Genomic DNA, 16,657 nt, shown 5'->3' on the forward strand with positions numbered 1-16,657 from the left:
TGTGCGCCTCTCTCCCCGCACCTCTGGCAAGCCGACGATTCCGCACCAAAATGCTTCCTAATGCGGGCTGGCGTTAGATATGCTCTATGCAGCAGATAGTAGTTAATTAATTTAAATCGCGCATTCCTAGAGGCTTTCGGGGTACGTTCTAGGATTTTGTCCCACTCTCCCTCTGATATCTGCTTATCTAGGTCTTCTTCCCACTGTAATCGCAAGCGCTCTAACGGCTTTTGCATATCCCTCCGTATTGCCTTATAGAGGCAGGACACCGTCTTAATTCGTCCTGCTTACAGCACGACATACCTGCATCCTGCCAGTGCTCGCGGCTCCGCACCCCCACTCCTCCAATGCGTCCTAATCCTGCGTGTTAGGGCCCTATGCTTCAGGAAGTGACCCCCGGGTAAGTCAAAAGCAGTTTGCAGGTCTTCAAAGTGAAGTAGCGTCGAGTCTCAGTATAGGTCCCCCATCTCTCTTAGTCCTGCCTCAACCCAATCCTCCAGCCCTGCCCAGTGTTCCCACTGTGGGAGATAGCGCAGCATCATGATTGGTATGTCAGGGTAATAGGGAGTTGCAGCGCCACCTTCCTCAAGTATCTGGTCCAGCAGCGCACCACCACCCTAGTTGCGATTGTGTTCTCTGATGTAGTTTGACGCACTCACAGAAGGATTTTCGCCAGCGTCGCAGTGTCTGGTGCAGTTGGGCATTGTTCCCTGTCTGGGTTACAATCCGCTGCCAACCATTGGATCAGCCAGTATAGTTGAGCAGCTAAATAGTAAGTCTCGAGGTCAGGCACCGCGAGGCCACTCTCCTTCTGCCTGCACCCCAGATAAATGATGTGATCATTGTGTCAAGCTCTTTGAACATCGCTCGCGGGATCCACACCAGTAGAGTCCCGAAGTAGTATAGCAGGCGTGGTAATGTTACAATTTGCAGGACTGCTACCCTCCCAGCCACGGACAGCGGGAGCGTTCCCCAAAAGTCCATAAGTGCTTTCGCTGACCTCACTGCCCTACCCACATTGCCTTCCAATAAGTCCGCCGCTCAGTGATATATTTTAACTCCAAGGTACTGTAGGCAGTTAGGCTCCCACCTTAAGTGTTCCAGAGTAAGCGGCGGGGGGGGGGGGGGCGGGGGGGGGGCGGTATCAAGCGCCAGTGGATATAAGCTGGATTTTTGCCAATTGACCTGGAGGCCAGATACAGTGCCAAAGCAGGCCCGCATTTTGCACACTCCATACAATTCGCCTGCCGTGTTACGTACAAATATCAAGAGGTCATCCGCATACAATGCTATAAAATGCTGCCCCGTTACCGTCTCCAGGCCCCTCTAGTCTTGGCCGCTCCTGGCCCAGCACGCCAGTGGTTCCATAGCCAGGGCGAACAGGAGCGGGGAGAGGGGACATCCCTGCCTCGTGCCTCGCTCCACTCTCTGTCTAGGTGATCCTCCCAGTGTGCACGCGGTCTGTAGGGGATATATATAGGAGCCGCACCCATGTCAGGAATCCCTCCCCCAGACCTATCTTGGCCAGGACTTCATATAAATACTGCCACTCCAGGCTGTAAAATGCCTTCTCTATATCCACTGTGAACACTGCCGCGTCCCGTTTGTCGTACCCTTCAGAGTCCATTACTGCCAGGAGACGTCTGATATTTATGGCCGTATTCCGCCCCGGGATAAACCTTGCCTGATCCGCGTGAATCAGAAGGGGCATCTGTGGTAGTAAGCTTGACGTAAGAATTTTACTCAGTATTTTATAGTCCATGTTCAACATGGACAGTGGCCTGTAAGCCGTATAGTCATGAGGTTCCTTTCCTGGCTTGGGTATGGGGACAATAAGGGCCTCTCTGGTACTTTCGGGCAGCTCTCGGGCCCCTTGGTACATTGTGATCAGGCGGGGGTCAGCTCGTCCACGTAGGTTGCGTAAAATTCGGCCGGTAGGCCATCTGTACCCAGGGTCTTGTTTTGCGCCATGGCCTTAATAGCAACTCGTATCTCCCGCTGCGTGATATCAGCCCCGTAGGTCTGCCACTTCTGGGTTCAAGATCGTCAGTGGTAGGTCAGCCAGGTATTCCCTGACATCTGCAGGTTCGCTTGTGCACGTCTTCAAATAGAGTTTGACATAGTAACGTGCAAAGACCTCATTGATCTTTTCTTATGTGAAATGTCTGATCCCCCACTCATCTTTTATCTCCACCAGGTGGGAACCCCTACTCACCGGGCTAGTCAGCCATGCCAGGAGCGAACCTGACTTGTCCCTCTCAGCCGGAGTACGCTCTAAGTAGTTCTTGTAATCAAAGCTTCTAAGCCTCTCCGTTTGCTTTGCCACTTCCTCCTTGGCATCTAAGAGTGCCCGTTGCAGCTCCGGATGCCCTGGCCTCCTGCGTTCCACCTCTCTGAGAGCTGACTCTCTCTACTTCTTGCATGATGACGCGCCTAACGCCCATTGCGCGTGTAATACATTGGCCCCTCAAAACCACTTTGAAAGCATCCCACTCTGTGTTCAGCGATGCAGTCATTATTGTGTTGGTTCGGAAATAGTGCGCTATTTCTCCTCTAACCTCCTCTCTAAAGACCTGGTCTTCCAGAGTGTCCGGGCGAAATCGCCACGTAGGAATCGCCGTTGGCGGATGCACCCATTTCAGGGATAAGACCAGCGGATTATGGTCCGAGATGGTGCGTGCGCACCCGTGGCATGATGCTGAGCATCTACTGAGCATAGGAAAGCATCTAGCCGTGCGTGCACCTCGTGGACCGCTGAGAAGTAGTAGTAGTCCCTTCCCTGTGGGTTTAGGGTTCGCCATGCATCTATCAGTCCCCAGCTCTGCAGCAACGTATTGAATGCATGAGAGGCGACCGCCGTCCGGGAGTTTTGCAATGGTGGGTGGGATCTGTGCACGAGTATGTCATCTACGCTATAAAAGTCGAATCCCACTATAAACGTACCCGCAAAATATTGTGCTAGTCTGTGGCTCAGCGTTGCGAAGAAGGCAGGTTGCTCTACGTTGGGGGCATAGACACTAATCATGTTAATTTCTCGACCTTCTAGTCGCCCCTCTATGGCCACAAATCGACCCCTCCGAATCCACCACTGAGTTTAGCAGTTGGAACGGGACTCCCGCTTGAACCCATATTAACGCCCCTCGCACATAGGCCGAATAAGTGGTGTAAAAGAGCTGCCCTTTCCACCGTCTGTGTAATGCCTGCACTTCCTTCTGGGTTAGGTGTGTTTCTTGCAGGAGGGCTATCTGGGCTCCCCGGCTCCTAATGTATGAGAGGACCTTGTGGTGTTTTGACATGGTATGCATGCCCCTAATGTTCCAAGTCATACATTTGTATGCTGTTTGTCAGCCATTGTCAGGTGTTACTGTGGCCTGGTCGCCCCTTGGCTGGGTGGCGCCCCCTGCGCGCCACCCTCACATGATCCTGTGTGGTGCCTTGCACGCTGCCCCATTCCAACAGTAAACATGTTCCCCAACTCCCACTCCCCAGAATAAGCAGGAAAAAGAAAACCCATCCAAACTAGTTTCAAATGTCTGGAAGTGTCGGCTTGCAGTCCAATCAGTCAGTCCCAGGGGGTGGCCACTCGTCGATGCTCTCCCAGTCTCTGCGGCCGCCATCCCCCTCTGTAACCTCAGAGGTCTTCCCCATGGCTTTCTCCCCTCATTTACTCCTGTACCTTAATGTAGAGGCAAGAGCACCCCACAGCAGTCTAGTTATGCGCATCTCAGTCCACCGCTCCTCTCCACTAGATAATGTCATCCGCTGTCTGCGGGGTGACAGTTGGAAGTGTCGCACTCAGTCGCTCGACCCAATCTCGGAGCCGGTGTCCACCGCAGCCTCACTGCCCTCAGGAGGGTCCTGGTTCCTCACCCCGCTGCTGATCAAGGCCACCACTTGCATTGCGCTCTGCCATTCAAGCAGCGCCTCCTCCCAACCCAAAAGCATTGATGCCACTTCAACTCTGTATAGGGTGGGATTTTGCGGGGCTACAAAAACAGGTCTTTCACATTCAGTCATTGGTGTATTGAACTAAGTTCACTTGTGTCACCTGTGGGTGTGAAAACAAACTTTGTAGAGCTGAGCCAGAGACTCAGTTTATGCAACAACCGAAGAGATGATCCACCAAGAGCAGTACAACTTCCTGCTCGGCCTCCCAATCCTCTTGTCCAGTTCTAGTCTCCCACCTTGTGACACGCACAACTTTCTGTCCACATCATTCCAAGATATCTAGAAGAAAAGCAGGTGTGACAAAGGACATATAAGAGGGCAAGACATTACATCAGCCTCCAAGGACATACACTTATAAGCAAATTTACTATTTTTGGGATGGATCGTGGGATGAGAGCCATCTTCAAATTTGCATGGAATGTTTTCAGTTACAAACAATCTTGAACCTATCCCACTACTTCTGCCCATCCCCCATTTTATACTACCATTCTCTAGCTGCTCAGTGACATTTTTGTGCATTGAATTAAGCATTAGAATCAGCCAAAATGGCCTGTATGGGGACATGTGGTTAGTTGCTTTTCTAGATGCTGGTGTAATTGTTCAGGATGACAGGTTGCACTGTGGGCAGAGAGTATTGTCGGCTATTGATTGAGATTGAGGGGTAGCTGTTGGCTTTCAGTTTTTCTTTGCTTTTTGATTGACTTTTTCACACTTGTGAGTGTTCTTTCCTTTGATTTCCGGCAAGTTCTAGAGACACCGCTGATGACAAAGTTGTAGCGAAATCGGTTCAGCAGCGTCACGGTGTTGGGAAGTGCCCCTTTTTGCATGGTTGCCAATCCCCCCCCCCCCCCTCCCCCCCCCACACACACACACTTTTTGCCTAATGTTGATGCACTTTGAGTGTGCCCTCGGTTCCTGCCTACCAGGTACCCAGGGCCTATATTCTTTACCTAAACTGTACTGTTGCAAAACCCAATTGGCAACTCTCTGGCCACATGTAAGTCCCTTGTAAGAGGTACCTTAGGTGCCAAGGGCACTGTGACCAGGGAAGGCATCGAAGGGCTGCATCACTTATTGTGCCACCCTTCGAGGTCCTGTACCGTATCATACGCAGCCACTGCAGTCTGCGTGTTTTGGTGCAGAGCAAAGTGAAAAGTAGACATGGCACACATCCCTGTGTGCCATGCCCATAATCCACTGCCGTGGCATAGATAAGCCATCCCTTTAGCTGGGTGCACTATGCCAGTGGTGAGGGTACAGGTGCATGAGCCCTGTACCCCTAACGTGTGTAAGTCAATTCTTAGACATTGTAAGTACAGTAAAGCCATAAAGAGTATATGGTATGGGAGTTTGTCATTATGAATTCCACACACCCACCATAATGGCTTTACTGAAAGCTGGGAAGTTTGGTATCAAACTTCTCAGCACATTAAACTCACACTGATGCCAGTGTGGGATTTAATGAAAAATGCACTCCGGGGGCATCTTAGAGATGCCCCATGAAAAACGACCTAACTCTAGTGTCCTGGCTGGGTAGCTCCTCGCCTCCTGCCATCACCAGACATGCTTTTGGACCCCTGGGTCGAGAGCCTGCCACTCTTGGGGTCCTGAAACAGAGCACATCCTGGTACGGGTGCCAAGCCTTCTCCCACAGGATGGGCTGGGTCCACGAAGGGGAAGCTTCAAAAGCCTGCCACCTTTGTGCGCTACCCCAGTCATTTACTGCTCTCAGCAACTGGCCCCCACCGGTTCTGATCTCCACTTTGGGCGGGAGAATTGGCAGGAAAACCAAGTTAGGAGGAGAGGTGTGCCCACCTTATTTACTGCTCCCAGCAACTGGCCCCCACCGGTTCTGACCCCCACTTTGGGCGGGAGAATCAGCAGGAAAACCAAGTTAGGAGGAAAGGTGTGCCCACCTTTACCAATCCCATCCCTCAGGTGCTGGAGGCGAGGTGAAGCACAACTCAGTTCCTGCCATCTTGAAGATGGGGGACCTAGCCAACCAGAGTGATGCTTATGCCCCCTCTCTCACCGGACATATTGGTCCCAACCTGTACCTACCTGTTACGCCCCTAAATTTAGTATTTAGGTGCATACCTGAACCTTGCCTCCTCAGACAAGAAGAACGACGGAAGAGCCGTGCTGAAGGAAAAAGATGAGGACACCAACTGACTTGGCCCCAGCCCGACCGGCCTGTTCTGACCTCGACCAGCTACAGCGAAATCCTGTTGTGTCCTGCAGCCAGCAGCACCCAAGAACCAGAGGGACCTGTCCTGCCATCCCCAACCAGACTGTGTCTCCCGTGAGCACCGAATTTGCTCACCAACTGGCTCTGGCCAAATCTGCGAGTCTGCACCCAACACCCACCGCCTGAGATCGAGTGGCCCAACACCACAAGGTCATCTCCCTTGTGATCTGGTGACCCCTGACCTACCTCAAGTCTCCAACCGACACCTGCAGTCTCTTTCTGGAGCATCCCCCGCGACCGGAGATAGTATGAGAAACCCAACGCCAAAAGACACCACAGCACCCGACGTCCTACGGCCTTGGGTGGCCCACCTGACTGTGTCCCTGCATTCCAAGACATCCTAACGTACCTCTCCAACCGGTGGTCGCCTTCAGAAGAATGTCGTCCTCGAGCCTGCAGTGTTTGTTGGAACCGGAGAATTCCCACTGAAAACCACAGGGCACCGGATGCCAAAACAGCACCTGCACCCGGCTGCCCCTGTGCCCCTGTGCCGCTGTAGGTGCACCTTGTGTGCTAAATCGGATTCCCCTTTGCCTTGAGCTTAAGTCCAGGAGCTTTTCTCCCACAACCCTGTAGCCTGCTCGTGAGCAGCCACCAACCGGAGCCCACCATCTCCCATTGGATAACATTGGGGCTCTGCATTCTGCACCCAGCCGCTCTAGTGCTGCTGAGGGTGCTTTGAGAGTGCATCCTTGACTCTGGGGAACCTTTGTTCTAACCCCAGAACACCAACTCCCAAGCCTAATTACTTACCGTTAAACCGATAACCTGGTTTTCTCCCATAGGCCTGCATTGACTGCTTTCATGTGAAAATTGTTCTAAGTGTGGAGTTGGTTTGTATGAAACCTTAAACTGCATATGTACGGAAACTAATTAACTTACCTTTTATCTTGGAAATGCCCCAGTGTGATATCTAGACATATCACACTGAGTAGAAAAAGTAAACTAAAAAGTAATCTGAAAAGTAAGGTACAAAGTAATCGCAATAGTAACTGAAAAGTAATTGCAACTGTTTTATGAACAAGTGAATTACCTGTATACCAATCCAATTGCATTCAGCTGCATTTAAACTGTATTTGACTGCATTATTCTCGTAAAGTACTATTACACTTACTTGTACCAGGCCTGGCTTGGTTCTAGAAAATAAAATGCAACTGTGAGAAAGTGGCTCTGTATATATTGTTCCCAAATAGGTACAGGGTGTACAGAGTCCACAGTCCCCAGAGGTGTGGCAGAGGCTAAATTTAGATATAACCTTACTCTCTAAAGTGGTAGCTTGGTCGAGCAGTAAAGCAGTATCAGAGGACAGTGTAAAGCATTTGTTGCACACACTCAGTCAGCAAATGGTCTCACACACTCAATAACTGAACTCTAGGCCAATGGTTTATATATAAAAAAATATATGCTTGTTTTATTTTAGAACCAACAATAGGTATTAAAATATACTTTCTCAGAATGAGATGCTTTATATAAATAATTTAGCAATATGCAATTGACTTTTGTAGAAAGTTACAAGTGGTTGCAATAGGCAACACAATTTTAAACACAATCATGCATTGAGTTCAATGGAAGTTTCAAGTTATTTGCAACATCTTACTTTTAGGATTACTTTTGGGATTCCAGGTCTGGATCCTAGATTCAGTCCTGGGTCAGTACTTAGAATCAAGTGATAAAAGTCGACTTAGTTATTGTTATGATTTTTAGACAATATTTTGCTATTTTAAAAGTTGACAGAAAATATTTCATAGAAAATAGTCAATGATTCCCTATGGAAGAAAATTCAAGTTGCAGGTATAGTATGTTCTTGTTACTTTTGTAATCCAGTACTGGGTGCCTAGACTCAGTACTGGGACCTTTATCCAACACAGGTAAGTAATTACGTTTTCACAATTTATACGATTTTTAAAGAATATTTAAAGTTTGCAGAAATCGACACTTAGAAGAAATTTCACAGAAGTCAATGGTTTCCTATGGAAGAAAATTGGGTTACTGGTAAGTACGGTTGTGAATATTTTTCAGTCAGTGCTGGGTACCAAAATCCAGCACTGGGAGCTCACCTAATAGGAGGTAAATATTTTCGTTACTCGGCTGATTTTTGGTGAATATTTTAAGTTTTGAAAAGTCCACACTTAGAAGAAATTTCAGGAAAAACCAGTCAATGTTACCCTATGGAGAAAATTGAGTTATCGGCTTTAAGGTAAGTACTCGACTGGCAGAGTTAAGGTTCTGGGCATAGACTCAGGGGTCTCCCAGGGTCAGGTAGGTACAGTTGTTACACCCTCAGCGGCACAGGGGCAGCCGGGTGCAGAGAGAGTTAGGACCAATGTTATCCTATGGGAGGCAGGGGGGGCCGTGGTTGGTGGCTGCTGACTAGCAGGCCACGCGGCTGTGGGAGCTGGGCTCCTGGTCACTTGCTCAGGGCAAATGGGGAAGTAGAGATTGCACTGCCAGGGCCACTCGGGCGGCTGGGTGCAGGGTGCTTTTGAGCCTTAGGGCGCTCAATTGGTTTCAAAGGGAAAGCTCAGGTTTAGAAAAAGACTGCAAGCTCGGGGACGAAGATTCTTCAGGTGCCACCACCACTTCGAGAGGTAAGTTGGGTAGTTGGAGGATAGGTAGGTACCCCGGAGTTGGGCACAGGGGGCCGCGGGGCGCCGGGTGCAGGGGTGCCTTTTGGTGTCGGGAAATCTTACCCTCTGTTGATCGCGGTTGGGGGGCACCTGGTTCTGAGGCTGCAGGTGTCGTCAGGAGCATCGAGGGAAGTCCTTGGGTGCCGGACTCGGGGTCACAGTCGCTGTGGGGTTGTCCTCGTGGTGTTTGTTCACTCCGGCACAGGCCAGGCTTGGCGGGTGCAGAGTGTGAAGGGTTCGCGGTTCCGGGCTGATGCCAGGGATTAGAAACAGATTTTGAGTAGAGCCTCTTCTCATGGGAGTCCCAGGTGCTTAGAGCCAAAAGGTAGGCAGGTCCTCCGGGGTTTGTGAGGTTGCTGGCCACAAGAGATGCCGGGTTGGAGCAGGTTCGAGGGTCGACAGGCCCGTAGGGCTGGGGCCAAAGCAGTTGGTGTCTTCCTCTTCTTAGCAGCTGCAGGGCAGGTCATCTTTCTTCTTGCTCGTCTTTGTATTCTGGAATCTGGGGAAGGAAGGTTCAGGGTGGCCCTAAATACTAGATTTAGGGGCGTTACAGGTAGGTGAAGGGCAGGGACAAATGGGTCCCTGTCCTGGGGTGGGTACACCCCCTATCCTCCCTCTCTCCTGTGGGAGGGGGGCAGTAGCCTAGTCCTGATTGGGCAGGGCTTCCCATCTTCAAGATGGCAAGAGCTTCACCTCGCCTCCCCCCACCTGAGGGGTGGGGTTGGCAGGCTGGCACATCCCCTGTCCTTATTTAGGGATTCCGGACAAGCTTCCCGCCAGAGTAGGGGGTTGCAGTGGTCTGGGGAAGCTCATAGAGGTGGCATGCCTTTGACACTTCCCCCTGCCCATCCTGGGGGAGGAGATCTAGCACCTTGCCTAGGATGTGCATTGTTGCAGGCCCAGGAGAGCAGGGGCTCTCCTATCCAGGGGTCCAGCAACATGTCTGCTGGGTGGCAGCCTCGGAGCAGACGTGGATTGTAGGTTAGGTTTAAGGGGGCATCTCTAAGATGCCCTCTGGGGTGCTGGGTACATTAAATCCCACACTGGCATCAGTGTGGGTTTAATGTGCTGAGAAGTTTGATACCAAACTTCTCAGTCTTTAGTGTTGCCATTATGGTGCTGTGGAGTTCGTGTTTGACGAGCTCTCAGCACCATGTACTCTTAAATGGCAGCACTGCACTTACAGTGCCCAGGAATGGACCTGGGTGCTGTAGGGGTGCAGGGCTCCTGCGCCCACACCACTGGCATAGGGCACCCAGCTAGAGGGGTGGCTGATGTATGCCAGGGCAGTGTAGGTGGTGGGCATGGCACACAAGGATGTGTGCCATGTCGACTCTTTGTTTTGTCTTGTACTCAGACACTCAGCCTGCAAGGGCAGTGTGTGTGTGTTAGGGTACAGGGCCTCTAAGGGTGGCACAATGAGTGCTGCAGCCCTTAGAGGCCTTCCCTGGTCACAAGGCCCAGGGTACCTAGGATACCATTTACCAAGGGCTGACATGTGGCCAGGGTTTGCCAATTTGGGTTTTAGGTTTTTAGGGAAGGAACATAGGCCCTGGGCACCTGATTGGCAGGAGCCCAGGGCACACTCAGTCAAAGTACATTCAGCAATTCAGCAAAAAGTGGGGGCATACCATGCAAGAAAGATGGCACTTTCTCACAACAACTAAATAATATGTGTATGCAAACAAATTGGTCTGAGTTCACTCTTTGAGTGTGTTACATCATTTCTTGCCTGAGTGTGTACAATAAATGCTCAACACTACCCTCTGAAAAAGCCTTCCTGCTCGCCCACACTTCCACAAATAAAGAGTAAGGTATTATCTACTTTAGCCTCTGCCTACCTTTGGGCATCCACTGGATACTGTGCACACTACCGTACTTTGGTATAGTATTTACAGAGCCAGCTTCCTACACAAGGGACCCAGCTAGACTTCTTTTTCGTATTCGGGTATATTTCCGGAGGTTTATGTACTTAAGTGATTATAAACGTTTCACTTTTGCTAAAGCTTCCATATCCTTTTTGATACCATAGTATTTCTTTTTCCCAATTTAAAAGCTGTGCGTTTTTTGTTACTTGTTTTATTTCCTGTCCCTAATTGAGTAGCCTCACACTACAGGTGACCATTCAGTTAGACAGTAGCTAACACTCAAAGAGGTTTTATTTGTCATGATGTAAGTGAATTCTGGACACATGTAGCGGGCAGTTTGAGCAACAGAGTTGGTAATAGCTTGTTAGCCTTTCAATATCAGGATGTTTAAGGAGGAAATGTTGCTTTGAAATGTTGACAGGTGTGCTTCTTGCGTGTGATTTACCGTCCATATTCCTTCGCAGGTGGTCACTCTATGGTACAGAGCACCTGAAGTACTGCTCCAGGCAACCTATGCAACCCCCGTGGACATGTGGAGTGTGGGCTGTATATTTGCAGAGATGTTCCGACGGAAGTGAGTACCTTTTGCCGAAACATTATTTGGAAGTGAATCTGATGGTTCCTGCCATTGACTTGTCTGGCATTGAGTTTTGAAGTTATTGATTCATTGTTACCTGGTTTCTGTAGCCCTTGCCTCTATAGTAGCCACTTCACAGCATGTCATCAGTGTTTCCAGTTCTGGACTTTACAGTAACTAGTTCACATGATGCAACCAAATCTACAACACAGAGTGCATTATGTTGTTAAATGACAGCCCACTCTGAAAATGGCGTCCTTGAAGTAAGGGGGGGGGCACCCTTTGGGAATCAGATTTCACTACGTTATGTCACTATATTTGTCACTATTATTTTGGAGGATGGGTGGGAAACTATATATCGTTCTTTGTGGCACAGCCTAGGCCTACTATTGCTCCAAGAGCCTCTATTTTAACAGAAAAGTGATGATTTTGTTAATTGTTTTACAAAAATGTGTACCGTGTTTCTTACACATGGAAACTTGAATCTGTTAAAGAATGCGGGGTCACGATGGCCAGAATCCTCGGAATCTAACTACACAATATGTGCACAAATGTGTCCATGGGGTTTGAATTCTGCATTTTCTCTGAATTGCAGCCAGTGGGGGCGTATGGCGCGCACGGGGTCCACTATGGTGCTCATTTTGGTTCCATGTCAAAGTAGAAAAGTAACCCAACTCTGAAACCCCTGTAGCACATCAAGCTGGTGTCTCATCGTGTGCATTAAAATGGTTCATTAAGTGAACATAGCCCCCTCCTCCCCCTAGTGGTTGCCTGGGGAGATCCTCCCTCCCTAGCCCATATTAGGTGTGCTCTATTCACGTTACTATGGTATTCTGCATGTTGGTGACGTGACAAGATCATGTTGCTCATGACAATATTCCTGGGTAGGGCGCCCAACTTTTCATTAAGCTTTTGGTCGCCTCGTGCACAGCTAGTTATTTATATATTTCTCCTCCCCTTACAATTGCACCACAGTGGATGGGCCACTTGTAACGTGAGCCGGAAGGGGGCGCACACAACACCCGTTTTAGGCCTCATGCCAGTGCATTTAAGCAAAGTAACAAAAGAACATGTGCGTCTCGTCCACTTTAAACGTATGGAGAGGGTGGTTAGCAAAGAAGGAAAAAGATGGCGGCAGCCGGCCTGCTTTTAAGGATTGTGTTTTATTTATTTTTTAAAGGTAACAGTTACATTGGGGGGAAAAGGACTTGATTGTAGGATATTTTCGGGAATGTAACGCAAAAAGGAGGGTGTTGGCTGAATTTTCTCCATTTATCCAGGTCTTGATCTTCATTCACCTCTGACCCCACGCCAGGCACCTTCCACTCACCCCTCAGTTTTACAGCAAGCCCTCCCCTCCGCTTTGCTTCCCACCGGCACGGTTTGCTTGGGTCAGAAGCCTCACTGTACACAGATCTGACAGTCTGATATTCTCATACAGAGTTCAGGTGTAATGTCATAAAAGTACATATTTAATCTTTCTCCTTGTTTGAAAAAATTCCGCGACTCCCCTGGAACCGAGGCCTACAGAGTTGTGCATCCTAGCTGCTAGCTGTAACGTTTCAACGTAGTTGAAATTGTGTGATTATGAGCCATAGAATGAATTAGAAGGCCGTGCAGTAATATTTTGTGCAACCATTGATTTTAAGGGGGGGGGGGGGGGGTTAGAAGGCCGTGCAGTAATATTTTGTGCAACCATGGATTGGGGGGGGGGGGGGGGGGTTGATTCTACTCACACACTCAGCTGTATACAGAAAGGCCCGTCCGGCGAACGCTCTTGCTAAATAGACTCCACAGGACTGGAGCTGTCTCTCGGACAGACCGACGGCGCCTCCGCTCCCGATCACCTTGGGTGCCCACAGCAGGCTATTTAAACCCCAGTGCGCTGCCAACAGGGCGCGCGGCGCACTTGGCCCCAGCGCAGGGCTTCGATCGCATTTCTGTGCAGGAATTCCATTGTTCACACAATCGCTGCCGGTCCTGTGGAATTCCCCCTGACTCATACCTTCCTTCCAGCGCCTTTTGGGGGCTTTTTTTGTGGTGGGGTTGATGAGAGGTCAGGGTGGAGGTCACAAGTGATTTCCACAAGGCAAATGAAAGTTTCTCGAGTATTGGTTCCCTAAAGCAAAACTTTATCAAATGTTTGCTATTTTTTCAGGTTATTTATATACTGCTGCTAGAGGCTCTGGGAAAGACGTTCGGGCATATTATCAAGGACAGCTTTAAAATTATTGCTGCTTTAGCGGCAGAAAACTGCCGCTAAAGCGGCGATAATGGGCTTGATAATATGCCCTGGAGAATTCCAATAGAAGCCCATGATCACACCAGAACATGCACTAATATTTTTAACGCCGTCCTTGATAATATGCCCCTTGGTCTCTGTGTATCCCCAGTGTGCTCCGAGTACAACTGACAGCCTGACACTCAGTCGTTTAGTATCATGCTTTGTGCAGACTGAGGATACCTGGCACTTCGTTTTTCTGTGCCCGCTGCCTCCCCCTCCAGTCATCGCTGAGGGCGTGACCTTTTCTCTTAGTTTTGATATAATGACTTTCTGACATAAAACCCACTTTGCTGTCTGGTTGATGCTAGCTAGTTAAATATTGGAAAGTGTGAGGACATCCAGCAGTTGCGAAGCTTTCATCATACAAAACTACACAACATTCTTGGTCACGTTGGCAAATATAAACCTATATATTGATCAATGTAATTACTGTAATATAACCCAGATTACATTGTCCTGAGTCACGAGACAATCACAACCTCAACACCAGCCACAGGTAGATTTTTGTTGGTCTTGTGGCCATCCCAGCACTGTGCCCAAACAATATTTTGTGCATTCGAAAATCGCCCGCAGGGTGCATCTTTCTGCCTTCCCTAACCGAGGCTCTGCTTTGTGGCAGTTTTCCAAAAAGAGAGAGAACGATTGCAGACAATTCAGAGGTCGGTAAACAACATCCTAGCGGGCATATTATCAAGGACGGCTTTAAAATTATCGCCGCTTTAGCGGCAGAAAACTGCAGCTAAAGCGGTAATAATGGGCTTGATAATATGCCTTGGAGAATTCCAATAGAAGCCCATGTTCACACCAATTTCACACTAAATTTTTAACGCCGTCCTTGATAATATGCCCGTAGGTTCTTTAAAGCTCAAAGCCTCAAAAAAGAGTTAAAAAAAATCTAAACCGAGAACCCCCAAAAAACATGATCGAAACTTGATGTTCTTAAAGAGAAGAGGTCTGAATCGAGCATTGCATCATAAGAGGGGTGACTAACACTAGAAGATACTTCTCTGGTAGGGTTTAAGAAAATGTTTATGAATACAATTAGTGGCTGTATGCCAATACCTCCCAGCAGAAGAGGCGGAGACAAAACTAATAGTGGAATGAATTGAAGACCTGTCACAGAAGAAAGAAGAGTACTTGGAATAAAAGGGAGTAGGAGTGCATGCATGGTGTAGGAGTTCGTCAGACTTGATTGGCCGTGCAGCCTTGTGTTTCTTTGAGAAGTTTTGAGCTTCTACGACAGCCACAAGTCGTTTTTTTTCTCCTCACTTGAGAGAGAGCAAAATAGCTTTTTGACTCAGTCAGCGAAGGGCGTTTTAGCAGGTGGTGGAACGCAGATATTTCTCCTTCTCTGCAGTGGATAGAAGCAGGGCGCTAACTGGGAAGAATGAAGGAGACCCACACCTCTCTGTGCAGGGACTGATCTCAAGGCTCTGTTATCCGCACTCTGACAGCAGCACAAGGTTGCTGGTCTCAGCCTCCTGTTCTTATCTGCTTGCTCTGCAGTATGCATTCCGCACGGAGTAGAATTTGAAGCAGCGCAGTCATTTCCATCTCGTCTTTTAAAGTCATTTGTTAGTGTTCGTTTTATGCTTTAATTGCATTTTTTAAACACTATTAGTTCCTCATTAAATGATTTCTCTTTTTGGTGTCTTAAGTTATCGACTCTTGTTTTAAACTTGAAAAGTGCTTTATGTCAGAAAGGAGTGGGGAAGGCCACAGAAGTCCAACAGCAAGAATCTCCACTAGATGGCCTTGTGAAAAAATTGAGCAAGCTGGTAAAAGCTGTCTCTGTACTTTACAACAACAGGTATATTATCCTGCTTTGTCTAAATATATTCATGCAGCGTGGAGGTCTCAGACTTCCATCCAAGCACAGCTTACTCAGCCTTAAGGGATCAGACCGCAGGCCCAAAGCACAAAAAGGATGCTGTAGTACATATGAGTCCAAGTCTTATACCCACCTGTCTTTACACTCCTACGTCACACTGCTTTAAACCATGAAAACACTTTTTACCTACCCTGGCTGATAGTTTCCTGGATGCAAAGTACATTGTTTTAGAGGGATTCTAACCTCACTTGCTTGCTTTTTTCCCAAGAGCTTCACTTTTATGGTGCATGTTCTGGTACATTCTGTTTGATCCTAAAATAAGGGTCTGTACTGACACTGTACCCTGATACTGAAACCCAAACTAATGAAGACGTAGGCTGTGAGGACTGCAAGCATAGTGCTTCATGCTTGGCAAGAGCATCCAGCAAATACCCTTAACTCCCATGCTTCAGCCCTTTTTCACCGACTATGGACCCTTGAAAAGCCCTACTGCAGAGGCTGCCATGGGTGTGTAAATTGTTGGACCTGGCTCTTTCTATGGGGTTATCCCTAAACCTTTTGACTTCCCCCTCCTATGTTTCTGACTTTCTTTCTGTTGTCTGTAGGACTCTGGGCACTTTACCTCTGCTAAACAGTGCTAAAGTGCATGTGCTCTCCCCCTAAACATTGTATGATTGCTTTACAGATGTTTGGCATATTTGGTTTACTTGTAAGTCCCGTGTAATGTGGTATAGCATATACCCAGGGCCTGTAAATTAAATGCTATTAGTGGGCCTCCAGCATTGCGTGTGCCACCCACTAAAGTAGCCTTTCAAACCTGTCTCAGGCCTGCCACTGCAGGGCCTGTGTGCACACTTTGACTTGGCATTTAAATCTACTTGCCAAGCCTTAAACTCCCCTTTTATTACACATGCGTCACCCCTAAGGTAGACAATAGGTATGTGTACGGGCTGTGTCAGACCTAGAAACCACCAGTCACGCAAGACTTTGAGGAAGATGTTGAGGAAGAATTCTTCCAGTATGAGAAAGAGGTTGAGCAGGATCCCTTTCAAGTAGTGGAACTACAGAGAACTGGCAAGATCTCTATGCAGATTTGCCAAAGGAGGAGGTCGATTCATACCAGTCAGTTCCTTCTCCCCTGGATCATATAATTGTCTACAATGCTTTAGTAAAGAGGGCAGTAGACACTTCAGGCATTCGGCTAAAGGAAAAGCAGATTATTTACGTTTCCTTTTGAAACAAATGTTACCAGCCCAGAAAATAAATCTGTTACT

The 16,657-nt window shown here is 48.5% G+C and overlaps 1 protein-coding gene across 4 annotated transcripts in view; it reads left to right on the forward strand.

Moving 5' to 3' along the window:
• CDK4 (cyclin dependent kinase 4) overlaps positions 1 to 16,657 on the forward strand; it is a 303,598-nt gene that overhangs the window by 227,406 nt on the left and 59,535 nt on the right. For all 4 annotated transcript variants that reach the window (XM_085600807.1, XM_085600808.1, XM_085600809.1 and 1 more), the window contains exon 5: positions 11,156 to 11,265. In XM_085600807.1, coding sequence (XP_085456933.1) covers positions 11,156 to 11,265 — 110 coding nt within the window. The remainder of the gene's footprint in view (positions 1 to 11,155; positions 11,266 to 16,657) is intronic.

The sequence above is a fragment of the Triturus cristatus genome, chromosome 4_2 (assembly GCF_964204655.1).
Source record: "Triturus cristatus chromosome 4_2, aTriCri1.1, whole genome shotgun sequence".
NCBI classification, from domain to species: domain Eukaryota; kingdom Metazoa; phylum Chordata; class Amphibia; order Caudata; family Salamandridae; genus Triturus; species Triturus cristatus.